The sequence below is a fragment of the Astatotilapia calliptera genome, chromosome 10 (genome assembly GCF_964374335.1).
Source record: "Astatotilapia calliptera chromosome 10, fAstCal68.1, whole genome shotgun sequence".
Lineage (NCBI taxonomy): Eukaryota > Metazoa > Chordata > Actinopteri > Cichliformes > Cichlidae > Astatotilapia > Astatotilapia calliptera.
The window spans coordinates 4,310,786-4,327,355 of record NC_137431.1 but is presented as its reverse complement, the minus strand read 5'-3'; the positions used below and the strand labels follow the sequence as shown (position 1 = coordinate 4,327,355).

The 16,570-nt window shown below is 40.7% G+C and overlaps 1 protein-coding gene across 5 annotated transcripts in view; it reads left to right on the top strand.

Annotated features, from left to right (window-relative positions):
- Nucleotides 1–16,570, top strand: part of arhgap32b (Rho GTPase activating protein 32b) — a 119,089-nt gene that overhangs the window by 27,224 nt on the left and 75,295 nt on the right. For 3 of the 5 annotated variants that reach the window (XM_080306985.1, XM_080306983.1, XM_080306981.1), the window contains exon 2: nt 11,231–11,538. In XM_080306985.1, the coding sequence (XP_080163111.1) occupies nt 11,444–11,538 (95 nt within the window). In that variant the 5' untranslated portion in view covers nt 11,231–11,443. The remainder of the gene's footprint in view (nt 1–11,230; nt 11,539–16,570) is intronic. The other 2 variants (XM_080306982.1, XM_026182996.2) reach the window with 1 other exon arrangement.

Below are 16,570 nucleotides of genomic sequence, written 5' to 3'. Positions count from 1 at the left end.
ACGATATATATTTGAAAATTTGCGATAACGATATAACTGACGATATAATTGATGCGAGACAAAATACAACTCCACAACATTACTAGCGCAAAAAGACAACCTTCTATTTATTTTCACTTAAACAAGAAGCTGGTTTTTATGTACATTAAAGCTTTATAAAAATGTAACAGTGCAAATGCAAATTCCTTGCTGAAAGTTTAACCAAAAGGCATTTCCAGTAGAAATGGGCTGACATATCCTGAGCATAACCATGTATAATATCCACTGAAGTTAAAAAGAGGTGCTTTGCAACATTAAACTGCAGTGTGCAGTACGTATTTTTCGGACCATAAGGTGCACGGGATTATAAGGCACATTAAGCGAAACAAAGCAGTCAGATAAATCAAACTTTATTAAACTCATTCTTCTTGCTTCCTCCACTTCTGTACCATTGGTTCATTAATGTTGAATTCTCTGGCAGCGGCTCTATTCCCATGTTGTTGCAGTATATTAATGACTAACCTCGTATTGTGGATGGATTATCTCAGTTGTTCTCCTGACTGAAGATTGGTCCTTTTACAGCATCCTGCCATGCGATTGCATTTGTCTCTAACCATGAGGAACCTTAACGTTAACTTTTATAAGTGGAAAAGTGTTAGTGTTCGTCCTCCAGCTTCACTGTTTATGTTATGCTAACATAGCTGTGTCGCTAGCGATCACGTAGCACATCATTATATACCAGCTAGCCCAACTTCAGTAACCCTACAAACGTCACTGCTGTTTAGTTTTCTGTCTTCATTTATGTTGGAAGTGATAGCAGAGCTGTACGTTTGATTTTTTTTCAGAAATCTCTCAGTCAGAACATGCAATATCATGCTTAGGTAACTAGCGAAACTAGCGAGCTAACTTCCGCTAGCTTCCTGCTAGCTTCTAACTTCGTTAAATGTAATACATTTTGTTTTCATGGATGCCTGGAAGTTAAACTTCATAGTTACACCTGGTAAAGCAGCAATGCTGATCGTTTTATTAAAGATGAAAGAATTTAGACAGTTTTTAACTCTAAGTGATGCTGCAGTGTTGTTTGACCTGAAGTATACGGAGTTTAGGACCCAGATTACTCCCAGATTTAAGAGCATCTTAGTCCGACAAATACGACAATAACGACGGCCGCTTGCATGTTCTGCAAAAAAATGTGCTTTGTCGTGTATCTGACGGACAAACACCAAACCAGTTACACATCACGGAAGTTGCACCATTTTTACAAACCAATTCTGGTTCATCTGTTTCACTCAACAATCGGCCATGTGCGTATGAAAACAAAGGCACTGCGCATGCGCGTTTTACTCATATTCTATCGCGATATTTCATTTTCCTATCGTTGCCTAACATTATACCGGTATTACCGTGAACGGTATAATATGGCCCAGCCCTAGGTCCAGCTTATGAATAGCAGTTACAGAGGTCTTTATATGAGCTCTGAACTCTCTCAAGGAGACACAAGATTTCAGCTTTAAAGTGCACTGAAGGTTATTCAATGACTGAGGTGTAAAGTTGGACAACGTTGTGCTACTGAGTTAAAAAATGATGTAAGAAGCAAACTAGAGGAACACAAATCATAGCAGCTGTTTGATGTTATTCAGGGTTTACCCAACATGGCATTGAACATGAAGCTGCTAGTAAAACTGCCTCCTTAACTAAATGAAGGCCAAGAAACCAGATTATAAAGTGCACAGTGATATCAAGATGTTTGATATGAAACATAAAGAACTGTGACACACAAAGTGCAAAGGAGGCAGCGTGCATATAAATAGTGTCGTCATTATCAAGAACATAAGTGCTTTTAATCAGTAAGGAAGAATACAACATTGTATTAACAATTTTAATAGATTTTTTTTCAGTAAACTCATACAAAAGAAAGCATTTATAAAATCAACAGACTGAAGGTTGTAGTTGTTACAGTTTTGTATTTTCTAATTAGTTTTAGTTTTTGTCTGAAAGCTTTATTTTAGTAAGTATTCAGGACAACACTTTGTAAAGTCACACGACTCAGTTATGTAGACGTGCCGAGTCAGACCTTTCACCAGAGTAACAAAGATAAAGACATTTCCTGTGTATTTCTATTTTGAGTTAATTTGTAAGTTGTTGTTTTTTTTTTTCAAACATCTTTTTAAAATATATTTTTTAATAATTTCAGTTGACCAAAAATATTTTTATCACATCCTAATCAAGCTTAATTGTATCCTTCATGTTGCTCTGTGTGCGTGGATCACACTGCAACACTATTATGAATTATAAATGTGTGTTTTTGAGTTGCCTTAAGGTCTCTAGCTCACTCGTGTTCTGGATTCAGTTTGTCTGTAACATTTCCTGATTATCTTAATCAAACGTTAAATATCTACTCAAATATACACAGAGACTGAGAGAAAGTGCTGTTCTCTTTAGTCTGATGCTAATCTGATAAGAACATCTAGGATATGAACTGCAAGTTGCCCAAAAACGTATTTGGTGATGATAACTAAAGCACTTGTAAAATATACAATTTTAAATTTTTGTTAACCTAATTAACTGAAAAAGAATTAATAAAATAAGAAGAGTCATGGTTTCTCTTTGGTTACACGTTCCTCAGTCAAGTCAGTTCAGCTACCTGCTTTCAAACGGCTCCATCACACCAAAACTGGGAGAAGATCCACCCGCCAGCATGTTAAACTGGTTTAAATGCCACGGAACTGCATAAAGGATGGCTTTGGTATTACAGGAAGGCTTCAAGTCTGAGCTTCTCTTAACGTTTAAACAAGTGACGGCCTTCATTTAATTCAATTCACTGTAATTTCACACAAATGCTGTGTTGTGTTGCATGTGGCTTCAGATCCACGGGTTCCCTTGTTCTAAAACTGAACTGAATCAGGAGTTTTTGTTTTTTAAATTATTATCTTATGTAGTACTATGTGTACATCAGAGACGAGATTTTGAAAAATCAGTACATGTATTACAGTAAAATCAAAAGAAAAGATAAAATAATGAAAATGTCATTGGTCTTTCTTACCATTCAGTTGAATCAGAATGTCTAATCTGAGGCTTACATCCAAGTATGAATATTGGGGAGTTAAAAATTTCCTGTAAAACTCCATATTTGAGCAAGCACTTATTGTTGGTGACACTATTTGGATGGATGGGTTCCAGGTGGTGCTTTAATTATAACTGAGAGATATTTTCTTAAATATGGACATGACATGTTTCATTCACCGTCACACATGAATATTTGATGCTGCAGAGTTTACTTTGTGTCTTGTAACTGATGTGTGGTGTTATTGGAGACCTTTTTTTAATGCAAGACAGTGCAGTATGTTTTCTTGTGTGTTTTCACTTGTGTTGGGTGTTAGAGAAACTTCACTTTCTTCCTCAAGGACGCTTTGACAGAACAGATGGCTCTCTTGAGGATCCAACCTGTAACCTTTGAGACGTGTCGTGTGACCTTTCAGAGCAGTTTCTCTCTAATCGACAGGCAGCTCTGCTCCTGGCATTACTGCTGCATGAATGGAGAATAAAGGCTGATTGCAGCGATAACACTGCAGGCACATTCATTAGTTGTACACAAAAAGGTTTCCTAAACATCAGAGTGGTTCCTGCCACAAGTGTATCACATTGTACCCTTTAGAATGATTGTGTGAAGGCATTTCTCCACACACTGTTTTGTTGTACATTGCTGCTGGCACTAGCTCAAGGGTTCAATGGTTCTCCCAGTGCTGATGAGGCTCTGCAGAATAGAGTTTAACACAGTGGGAGGAATGTTGGAAATGGGGAAGAACCTCATTAAGCAAAAAACACAAGTCACTGTAAATGTCAGTCTTGTAGTGGCGTGGGAGTAAGATAAGAACCCAGGCACTGTTTAAAAAGGTAGTTTGATTTTAAAATATGTTCCTTAAAATGTTGAATAAACCTGTGAGTGAAATAGTGGATGTGACTTATGCAGTATGTGGCTGCTACAGTAGGAGTGTTGTTAACAACATAGTACTCCATTTTTATTTTATTTTTTTTGATATTTGGGTCTTTGTATAGGTTTAAAATTATCTGTTGGGAGAAAAAAGAGAGACAAATATCAAAAACATAAACGTACCATTTTTAAATTATGTTAGCAAAAGTTCACACCCACATTTCACAGCAGACAGAGGTCTTCTATTGGTTACACATTTTTGGAGCATCTCTGCTTTCATTTTCATCCTCCCTCTCTTTATTGTTCTTAAATGAGGTTACAGAGCCCCTCTCAGCTGTTTACAGACTATTATGCTTCCTGTATGGTTAGCAGGATACAAACACTAGTTATTTGACAAATAAAGACCACGCACACGCATGAATGCTGGTAACGGCATGAGTTTATTTGGTTCTTTTCCACTTAACTCGACCACTTGGTTTTTAGGGGTTTCCATTAGGTGGTAGTACCGATTACCTAGTACTTTTTTTTTTTTTTAGTACCTACTTGACTGGGGATCAAAGTGATCTCTTCCGGTCCTGCATTTCTTCAATGATCCCACCCACATTAAGGTGGTACTCTACTGTAATGGACAACAAAAACAGTAGAGCCAAGCCGAGTAGGTGCTAGTGCAAAAAGGCTCTGGAAAAAAGAATCAGAGGAAAGGTCTTTGAATTAGAAGTTTGTTTCACACGCTGCCTTCTGTTCATGTAGAATGTGTGTTATGATGTGAGTATGAAGGGTGCACAGTTACAGTGCAGGCCCCCTGCCGATGTGCTCTTTAGTGATCCCAGTGGGTATTTTCAAGTAGTTTATTTGAAAATACCCACTGGGCCGTTGTGTCTCTTTACTGGTAAGGCTATATGTGGAATTCCTATTTTGTACATCTCCCAGCACCACTCTTAATCCCTGCTCAGTGTGAATGTACTGGGAAAGAGGCATGAAAAGTCGACAAATCTCTGTTTATACTGTTACAGATAAATGTGGCAGAACTGAGCCGGCCTGCTGCTCACTCTCTAAATGATGTTTGTCGTGGGAAACTTTAATGACCTCTTCATTTTGCGAAACAACTTCTACAAATTGCTGCTTGCCTGTCCGTATCAGAAAGCATGAAATGGTTGCATATTGCTGGTATTCAGTGAGCCTCTCAGAGACACTGGAGTGAAATGCTCCATTCAAAGCTCAATGCTGTTGCTAGGTTGTCAAAAACTGGTCCAGAAGTGTCCAGGTTGCCATTACTGGCTAATTTGCACATCAATGTATTTGAAGTCTTTCAAGTTAGGGAAAGGGCTCCACTGGATGGGCCCCCAGTGGTTTATCATTCTGTGCGTGTTCGAGGTCGAGGAGGTCAGCGGTGTCAGAACAGGAGGCGACTACATGCTGGCGCTCCTTTGGCGTGTTTTAGCCACAGTAGTGAAATGGCTCTATGGAGGTGGCGTGTTTGTATGTACCCAAATCTACTACTTTACTTCAGATATTTTAATGACTGTTGCAGTTCTCCATCAGCCCCTTTAAGCTCCAGTATGCCTGCCGTGTTGGTCGCTTCACGTGGCACCAGTAACATCTATAACAGCCACTTGTATTTATAGAAGGAAGTGAATCTCTGAGGTTCTGTACAACCTGAGACTCCTCTGTCTTCAGCCCAGCCATGGTGGCAGCGGCACCATGTTACAAAAATCAAGAGATGTGCGACAGGTCAAAGCCAGTCGAGGTGACATCAGATCCATCGTGCCACAGGGTGATGGATCAGCGTGAGCACAAAAGCACCCTTCACCTGTCAAACAGTTTCCCTGAACTCGAAAGTTTGAACTACTTAAAACTCTAACTTACCCATCCTATAACTCATTATACAGGACAGTTGAGCTTTTTCAGTGGTTTCCATTCAAGGTTTCGTGGAGGTTTTTACTATTAATGTTGGTGCTTCCTAAAAGTCTGTTTAGATTATTCCTTAAACACAAACATGATGAAACAACTAGAATATTTACGTGGTGTCCACAAAAGGATAAATGGAGACCAAACGAATAATTCAATTCACATTTCTCCAGGATGAGGTGACATCTCATGTCATATTGATTTGTTTTATCTTCTTTTTTTGAAGTGTCACAGTTTGGTGTTTTTTGGAGCCAGAAATTACTATACAAGGATAAAAGGGTAGCATGCTAAATTATATGCTATCGCTAGCTAGTTTAGATGGCAAGTTGCATCAGACGTGTATGCAAGGCTGCAACGATTCGCCGACATAATCGTCGATGCAGAATTTTATTGACGTGTCATATTCTAAATGTGTAAATGTGTTATTTTAATACACTACAGCAAGCGATGGGGGCACTAACGCCTAAATCATCTGCTAAGACTGCTCTCAGTACTAACGAAGAAGAACGTACTGTGAACAGCAAAGTAGGAGGAAGTTTAAAAAAATGGAAACAGATTTAAAAAATAGAGTGAAAGCATTAAACAGAAAACAAAGTTAAATGCAGACTGTTCAAAGTAGAACTTTCCTTCCATGACAGCATTTTTCTTTTCAATGCTGCTATCATTTCAGTAATTAATGTCCAGTACTCAATGCAGCTCTGTTTATAGACATACAATTTCTGCTTTGTTTTAATCTCATAATCTCAGATTTATTTATTTTTTAATGCTGAAGTCATTACTGTACAAATCTGAAGCGCTAGAATTACTGTTGAGCTGTAACAGAGAAAAGGTAAATGAGAGAAGCTCATGTTGCAGACGAGCATCAAGTCTCTGTCTCTTTAAATTGTAGCTGCTGTGGCTTAAAGTGAAGGAGGGATGAGTGAACTTCGCCTTGCTGATATTGATTTAATGTTGAGTGACCTGTTTATATTTATGACTCACTACCGCACTCCGGAGACGCTCTGCTTCGTGACATTGAACCGAAAGTGACAGAGGCAAAAGATAAAAAGTTAAAATGTGACCTTTATGGGAATTAACATTTTCACACTCGTTTCTTAAACTGAAATGTAATTGAATTCGATTTTTATTTTTAAAGAAAAACTACAAGTAAACTTAAGATCTTAACCGTCACATTGTCTGAATTTTTCCAGTTTTCCATGTTCCAGTTTTTGGACCTGGTGCGTCCCCTAGCTGATACATTTGGGAGCATGGATGGTTGCATTTGCATTGAGACAATAATTACATCTTCATATCTATTTTTTTTATGTTTGTTTGTTTGATTAAACATGAAAGAATGTACATGTACGTGGACCGGAAAATATTAGAACATTGACTTATTCTAAGTAAAGGAACATGCTCGACTAGTTGACTAATCATCACCATTGTTACTAGTAGGTTCCAGATGTGGTAGCCATTTAATACGACCTCGGGGTAATAAACTTAGGTTTATCAGTTTTTCTACTGTTAATTTGTCGTGTTTGAGTAATATGTGAACATCTTTTGTAGTATCGTGTTTTTTAATATCATATTCTTTCCATTGGTTTATTTTAAGTGTCTTTCTTTTTCGTCGTCTGGAGTATAATGTGTAATGTTGATAATGCGTGATGCAAGCTGTTAATCGGCATGATTAATGGTGACTAATGGTTTGGCCCTTTTTATTAGTTTTTTTCACTACTTTAACTTGATATATGAGGGTGTTTTTTAGTTTTAGACTAGTCGGTTAGTCTAATTCTTTTTCCTTGTTTAGTCGACTAAGAAATTAGTTGTCCTGATGATCCGTTAATGCATTGTAGGCTCAGGGGGCTAGCTTATCCCAGTGTCAGAATGTAAAAGTTGGGGTACACAGGGCCACCAGAGAGAGACAACCACATACCAGAAGGGTCTGCTACAGAAATAAACGGCTGAGCGAGCCAAGCATAAAGTCTGAATGGCTAAGTCACTGTGGTAACTTGAACTAAACACCTAACCTGTTCTGGAGCATCTTATATTCTGAGTTTTGGTTTAACATCAGCTGGAAGTGCCAACTTTTCACAGAACCTTTAATTTACAGTATGTTTGAGGTACATTGTATATTCTCACTTTAAATGTGCAAGTTGTTAAGCCGTACCTAAGTAAAACCACTGAAACAGCGGGTCACATTTTCACAGCAACGAGCATGTATTCATTTGGTGCAGCGAATGTGTAAATGTTGGTATTCTTTATTATAATCTGCCAAGTCCGGAAATACAGCTTCTAGAACAAAAACCAAGAATACTTCTTCAATCAGTTTAAAATGTCAGAGCTTTAATGTTCAGTCATCACAGTGGAAATAAACAGCAACGCGGAGAGTGAGCCAGCAAAGGCAAACAAAACTATGTTGACCTTCCTTCGTAGAACACCCCCCGGAGGTCTGAACCTAGAGCCTTTTTGCTGTGAGATGAGATTGCTAACCGCTCCCAGTTGGGCTCTAGTAAGCTCAAGATTTCCTGTTTTTGCCATTCAGATTAGAGTGAGGATGTTTATTGTGTAGAGACTATTGAATCTTGATTTTTAATCTCCTGTGAGATGAGCTGAGGCTCTGTCCTCTCTCAAGGTCAGCCATGTTGTGGCTTTTTCTGCTGCATCAGGTGTTCGTGGGAAGCTCACCCTGCTTTGCTGTGCCTGGCTGCCTGCTTGGTATACACAAACTCGCTTTCTGTTAACAAATGCACACACTTCATTCCGTCTGCACACGGTACCTAAAGGGATATGTGTTTCCATACCCACAGCATAAACAGGCGGATGAAGTCACACAAAAAACATCTAGTTAATGTCAAATGGGATGAGCTGCCTTTGTGTGTGAGTTAACAGTAGCTCAGGGCAAGCTGTGTTTCCAACATGAAGCCCATGTCCATGTCAACAACTTGCCCGGGTTGTGCCAGGCCAGTCCGCTTGTGCATAGCAGTCAATACAGCCACGTGCTGCAGGTCAATAATGTGGTGGTTAAAAAAGGTGAACTGCGCTGTGCAGCATACAGAAAAGTTTATCATCTTTCCATTCAGACTTACTGCTTATATCAAAGACGGTCACAGGTCAAAAGAGTTCGTCGCTTTTCGATTGGTTTGGAAGAAGCTTAATCACTCTGGATTCAAGTGCATGCTTGTTATTTTCAGGACAAAGATCTCTGAGTCACTTAACTCATTCACTGCCAGCCATTGGCAGTGAATGAGTTAAACCCATTGACTCATTCACTGCAATTGACGGCTATAGACGTCAATGGCAGTGAATGAGTTAAATGTCTCAAAAGAAGGTGAGGCAAATATTTGGAGTCTCTAATACTGGCATTAAATTACTATCCATGTTAATAGATGACATGTGCCTTTTAAACATGGTGCCTTTTTTGCCTGAGCTACACTTTGTGTGCACCAGAGAGGCCGGAGGATTACGTATGCCCGGCAAGTCTGCCTCGGATGTAGAACCAGCTGCTTCAGTGTGGCTTGTGAAGATCCTCTTCCTCCTACGCTTTCTCCTCTCGCGCCCCACTCTTGGCACCATCCTCTTGGGATTACAGAGCGTAGCCATTGACTGCCACAGAAATCTGGCTCTTTGGCTCCCAGGGGATGTAAAGTTCTTGGTCATTCCTGTTGTGTCACTGTGATCTATTTTGTTGCACTGACATGTTAAGATTTCCCTGGGAGGTTTTGTGGTGGGTGGTATTACAGAGATAATACCAGAGATGCGAAGATGTTCTCTCCTGTGATTATAGTCACGGTGATGATTCAGTGGGTGGGTGATGAGCGCTGTTAATATTCCCTAAAGTCACCTTAATCACTGTACAATGCTCCCACTATGTGTGCTTGGCACTGAACACAGGAAGGAGTGCTAGCTGTTTCTATGACGTGCAGAGACCCCTCAGGTAGTAACTTTATTCCATAGTCGCATGATGACAAAATAATTTAAAGCATTTTGCAATTCATTCATTTGAAGGAAAAACATAGTTTTGGTTCAGGTTATAAGTCTGATGTGTAATAACTTCAAAGGACTTTCAGCTCCTACATGTTTCTGCTTGAACACATAATAACCTGCATCCGCTAAATGGAGCAAGATGATATAAGGTGTGATTTTAATAAACAAAGAACAAAGTGAACACACATTTAAAGATTCTCGGTTTAAAAACATTCAAAGGCTGCAGGTGGATCTTAAGAGCAGTAGTGAACGGTAACTATAGCTATACGTACAGGTTGTTTAGTTGTTATAAGTGATGGATGCATCGATGGTGTCAGTTTGTAAGCCTCACATTTCCTTGTTTGCGCCTTTGATATATCAGGGTTTGCATCTTCTCGTGATATGTTACATTACTGTAAATTAAATCTTTGTCGAACTGTTGCCTTTATAGAATAAGCACTTGAAGATATTAGGAAGTAGTCATTTTTCAACACAGAAAATAATTTCTGGTAAGTAGTAAATTACATGATTCTTATATAGCGCTTTTCTACTCTTGGTAGTACTCAAAGCGCTCTATACAACATGCCATATTCACACCCATTCGCACAAGCACAGTCTTCTATAATTTCAGTGCTTACTAACTACCATTCATACACATTCGTATTCCGATGCATCTGAGAGCAGCTTGGGGTTAATATCTTGCCCAAAGATATTTGGCATGCAGACTGGTGAAGCCAGGGATCGAACCACCAACTTCTTTGCATGTGTTTACTTTGTCTCACTCCTTCATTTAACAGATATGTTGTTTACCAAAGAGTAACTGCCACAGGCTGCAGTAGACTGTAAAGCAAACAAACTGTTTTTTACCAGACTAACATGAGAAATCGCTGCGCATGATGGATAAGTTGAAATGCTGCTGCACAACCAACTCGACCAGTCAGAGGCCGGTGTTGAGCTTTTTGGTAAGCGTAGTAACTTTTGGCGTGAGATTTGCATTGCTGAACATCCTATGCTAGCATTCTGCTTGTAGTTTGTGGCTGACGTTGATGAGGGTGGAGAACACATTCGTTTGCTATAACCTTTTAGGACTTTCTGGAATGTTTTTGGAACTTTCCCTTGAAATCAGACCTACTTGTGGAGATGTGAAAAAGAATGGCTGACCAAAAGATGCGAGGACTGTAAAAAGACTGTTTGAGGATGGAGACTTCAGACAGCACAGCTACCGCAGCGGGAAAGCCGATGGAGCTGATGATGTTGTTTGACTTTTGGTTCACATTGGACAGCGTGTGCCATGTGTTGGGACCAAAGAAAAAAATCCTGTCGTGCAAAAGTCATGACTTATCTGGTCTGCTGACTAAAGTTAATTTGTTTTTGTTTTTTTTCTACCACCCCAATCTCACCCACCCCCCCACCCCGCCCGTCTTCGCACATCTTTTCCTGTGTACCTTTTACACCACATCATGTTCTCAGTCTTGTCTCTTTTCTTATTCCCCACATTCCTCTCCATCCCTCTGCTTTCCCCCCCCTCTGTCGAGTTCCTACATGTGATTTCTTTTTATCTCGTTCCTCTTTCTCCCTCTTGCTCTACCTCTTCACATCCTCCCCCTTCCCTCCCGCCCCCTCCCTCTCTCCCCCTCCCTCTCCGCTTCTCTGGCAGGCTTCTCATTGCAGTGAGTCAGTATCATGGAGGCAGGCAGCGGGGCTGCCGCAGCGGTGGGGAGTGCAGCACTGGGTTTACTGGGAGCCACAGCCACATCCAGCCATGACATCTTGGACAGGTAAGCGAGCTGCATGAGGCTGGCACACACCCCCAGGAACACACTGCCCCCAACGTTCTCCATCAGAGTGGAGAGTGTGTGGAAGAGAAGGACCACACCTTAGGGCTTTGAATAGCATGTTAGTTTGTTTATACTCAGAAAACAGGTATGGAGAGTTTGTGAGCATCTGTGTGTGTTTTGGGGGTGAGGTCGGAGGATGGGAAGGGGTGTGTGTGTGCTTGCTTACTTACAGTAAGTGAGCCCATCTTCTTCTCTCTGTGCATGCGTGTGTCTCGTCTTCTGTACCATTACTCTCACTTCATGTGAGGCAAATGCACTGGCAGGCAGTTCAGTTTTTCAGCTGATAGTTGGAGAATCTGGTTTGTGCTCGTAAGAGTGTGTGTGTGTTCACGCTATGACACAAGGGGGGAGTTACTTGGCTTCCTCTGTGCCTGAAGGAGAAATGACACCAGGGTATGCGCATGCAGAGGAGAAGGGGAGGCATTGGTAAACGTGCCTGAGCGCTGTAGCTTTGCTGATAGGTTGAGTTTGTACAGCCCCCCCCCCTCACACTCCAGCACACAGACACACACAGAAACCGTAAAGCCCCATAGCAACTAGCCATCACTGCTGGAAACTCCTCATTCAGACTCCCAGATCCCAGCTCCAAAAACCAGTGTCCCCATCGATAGGCTGAGTAGATCAGCTTTCAGCTAGTTACGTCATCTCTACAGCTGTGCACCCACACCCACACGGACTGTCGTCACACACACCCTCCCCTCAAGCATGCACATTCACAAAAACGCATATGGACTTTCATCCAGTAAACACGCATGCTTCACAGGGATGTTTTAGGACAAACACTGCTGTAGCTGTTCCAAGGTATGCCTCCCTGTGCATAGCGAGCTCTATCATGAGCCAGCGGGTGCTCCTGGAACATTCCGGTTGTTACGCTCTCTACCACTGAGGTATAAGTAATCTCCGACACGTTCCGGGGATCTCCTTTGACACATTATACAATGTGAGATTGCATAATGAAGGGAATGAAGGCTGTGAGTCATTTAGCTGTTATTTCCTTACTATTTCTGTTAGTCACCACTCGCATTTGATTGACGAAGACAGATTTTCTGCAGCCTTCTCTGAACTACACCTTTATGCTGTTCGTCTGAGCAGGTAGACAGAGGCCTCTGTCTATCTCGCCAACGTTACTGCTAATGTGGGCTATTCTCGCTGCTGGATTAGTGGCGTGTCGTGCGCATCTGTCTGTGTTTTTGCAGATGTGCTGTCTAGCTTAGTTTTTCTATTTTTTGCTCATGGTGTTGGGGATTACAGTTAAGGCCGCTCAGCTCTTCCACCTGCCCCTTTCTCAGTGCCCCTCCAGTCCTGAACTGGGTCTAAATCCTGTACTGAGGTTACCATGGCAGCAGCAGCTTAGCATATATGAGACAGTGGTCCCACGTTACTAGTGAGAGCAAGCTGGTGAAAAATTAGAAGAGGTGAAGATGAGCAAAGGGAAACTATGAATTGGATGATTCCTTTTTTGCTAAATGTTTCCTGATGATGATGATGTATAAAGTATCTATACAGGAGTATGTCTGCTCAACCTGACACTGCAGATTATTTCTTTTTTCTGTGTGGGTAGGAGAAGGTTTTTGGCTTGACCTAGTGCAGTATAAAAGTAGCCGGCTGAATCGTGGTGGACAAAGTTTGATCACAGGATCAGGAGCCGGGACTGACGAGTGACGAGAACCCCAATTGGGGACACGAGGGCCTCAGGAGGTGACGCAGAGCTGAATGCTGTAAAGCTGCATGCTGTTTTGGGATGTCGTAATCAAGTCTGGGATAAGCGGACCACAGAGCAGGATGGAGTGCAGGAGGAGGCCTATGCAAACGAACCAAATGGATCACATTGCTGGTAATTTAAGGCGGGCGCAGGCTGCTGGGGGTATAGCTTTCATGTGTTGATTCAGGGATCTGATAAAACGTTAATGAGTAACTTGATGTTTATCTGAGCTCACAAGATGTGCAGGTTTGAGCTGAGAGTGCAGCATGTTTTTTAACATGTCACCCAAGGGCAAGTATGTCAGTTTTTACTTGTGAATATACATTTACTTTTTGTTGTTAATACTGCTAAACACATTAAAACAACTGAGTCTTTCTGCTTTGACAAGTCTGAGGAAATATCCTTGATTATGTCATAGTGTTGTCATCGTTTGTGATATTGTGTTTTTGGCGATTAGGTTTAGAGACTAGTGTGCAAGATCTGAGGAAATTACCACAGCAAGGGTCTAATGAAAGATCATTTTGAGTTGCATTGTGGGAAATCTCTGCCTTTGCTCCTTTCTGATTGTTTTGATTTTGCAAAATGTTCAGAGACATATTACGTTGCAGCCTTTTAAACAGAGTGGCTGGGTTTACAAAGCATACACAGCTTATGAGTCTATGGGGAAGAAAATGCCATCTGATTCAGGATAACATCATTTGTCTCGTGACTATGGAAGTTAATCATGAGACAAGTTAAATCTTTGAATAGGAAACATAATGTTTGGATCTTGGGCAATGTGGTGACAAATGTCCTAATAAGAAAAAATAACTTTCCTATATGTAGCACATGTTGTACATACATGTCCAGACTCGAAAACAAGCATCTTAAAACTATATAGCGCAGAAGTCCCACCCACTTGTTTTTCAAACCTGGGTTTGCGAGGGGCAGCCAGTGAGAAGAAAACTGCCTTAAAGGGCACCAAGGCCCAGTATAAGATACATAGGAGTTATGTGTTAATTGGGAATCATGCAAAGCTGCTCCAGCAAATTCTAAAGAAATAAAGGTGCAGTTTGAAATGAGCAGAACACGTCCCCTTTAACAAACTCTTCCAAGTGAATTAATCAGAGAGGCTTCAAATTCAGATTTGGTTCGTGTCCTCTGAAGAGCGTTGCAATGCATCATTATGGAAATTGCGACTTTTCATTGAACAGTGTTTCATTGAACATTGTTGCCGTGGCAACATCCAGGCATACAATGTGCGGCCGTGAAAAAGAAAGTTGTTTTAACACAATTATACATTGTCCAATGTTCCTATGCTGAGAGAGACATTCTGTGTCGTAGGGCAACAGAAAGCCGACAGTAGATGTATTTCCACATGTGATGTGCAGCTTCGTAACAATTATGTAGATCCATTCACTCTTAATGTCTAAGAGTGAATGGATCTACATCAGCGGTCCCCAACCTTTTTTGCGCCATGGACTGGTTTATGCCCGACATTATTTTCTTTTCTAAATGTACTTGTATATTGTTCACATGTTGAAATAAATTACCAATCAATCAATCAATCAATCAATTATTTTCACGGACCGGCCTTTAAGGTGTCGCGGATAAATACAACAAAATAAAACTAGTACCGGTACCGAAAAAAAGAAGATTTATTCATAACACACGTGAAAAGACCCAGGAAAACAGAGTAAACGATAACAAAATGGTTAAAATGGTTAAAATGGTTAAAGTGGTTTAAAATGGAGCACTGTAACAAAAAATAATTTCCCCCAGGGATCAATAAAGTATTCTGATTCTGATTCTGATTCTGAAAATAACGCTGAAAACCGATAAAAACCCTGAAAACCAGACATTTCACGCTTGAGCCTCAACTCTCGCGGCCCGGTACCAAACGACTCACGGACCGGTACCGGTCCGAGGCCCGGGGGGTTGGGGACCGCTGATCTACATGACGCCAAAGCCCCTCAACTCTCTCACACTAATGAGCACAAAGGTACAAGGACCCAATCACTGGTGCTTGGAGATTTAAAATCTTTTAGTCCTTAGTCACTAGTCAGCAATAACCCAGGAAAATGCACTTTTTAAATTATGATTACATTTATTAAGAGAAATAAGCTGTCCAACCTACCTGGCTTTTTCTGGAAAAAGTAGTTACCCCCTCACTTGTCCCAGACCTCTTTTACCTTGTCAACAGTCAGTGTTCATGACTCAACAGCAAGAAAGAGAATGGAAAAAAATGGTATCCAAGGGAGAAAGCCACTGCTGGACTAACAGGATCATCTCACTTTTACCAAAAAACATCTTAATGATCCACAAGACTTTTTAAAGGTTTGCATTTCATTACATCTGTCATAAAACTAACACAGCATTTCATAAACTTGTGGTAGTGTAATATTCTGGGGCCGCTTCAGGACCTGAACAGCATCCCATAATTGATGAAACCATAAATTCTGTTCTCTGAAAGGAGAATGTTTGGACCTTGAAATCAGCATGTCCACCTCTGAATTTAACATAAATAATAATATTGTAATAAAAATTACAAAGTGTGCCACTTATCGCAAAGTTCATATCTGACCCAACAGCATCATTATTCATATATATTCGTATATATCCACATACGTATCTTAGATTTTTAATAATATATGCTGCCCAGCAGCCACGCTACTCTTTAATGGTTGGTTAATGGTTATTACAGTCGAGCATTTATTCCATGCCCAGTTTTTGCTGAGCAACAGATATACTTAATCAATAGCAGAGAAATATTTATGGAGCCATCAAGACATATTTCAGTTGAGCATTGATAGCTGCTGACCCTGTAGTGCTGTTTAAAAGTACAGCTGGAGCACAACAACATGCCGGATCAGAGCTTCCCCTTCATAGGATGAAAACAGTTCATTAGTAACTGGTAGAAATATGTGGATGGAAGTCCCGTCTGTGATGCCATATGTAGGACAGATAAACTGCCTCACTGGGATGGCAGCTAAACTGCTGGCTGACTGGAGAGACTTCCAGCCTGTGGATGAGATCCAAAACATGCATAAGGTTGAAATCCTGTGCGCTGCCTACTGATGGATTCCACCCTGTTTGCTGTCTTTCTATCCATTTATTGCTGCTCTTTGCTTTCCCAGATTTTTTCCTTTTAAATGGGAAATGACATGCATCAGACTTTACTTTTGATCTGCTCAAAAGAACATTTTATTATTATTATTGTTATTATTGATATTTCATAGCCGGTCAGAGAAAAAAGCCCAGTTTTCTATTGAATTTTCACGTATTGATGCC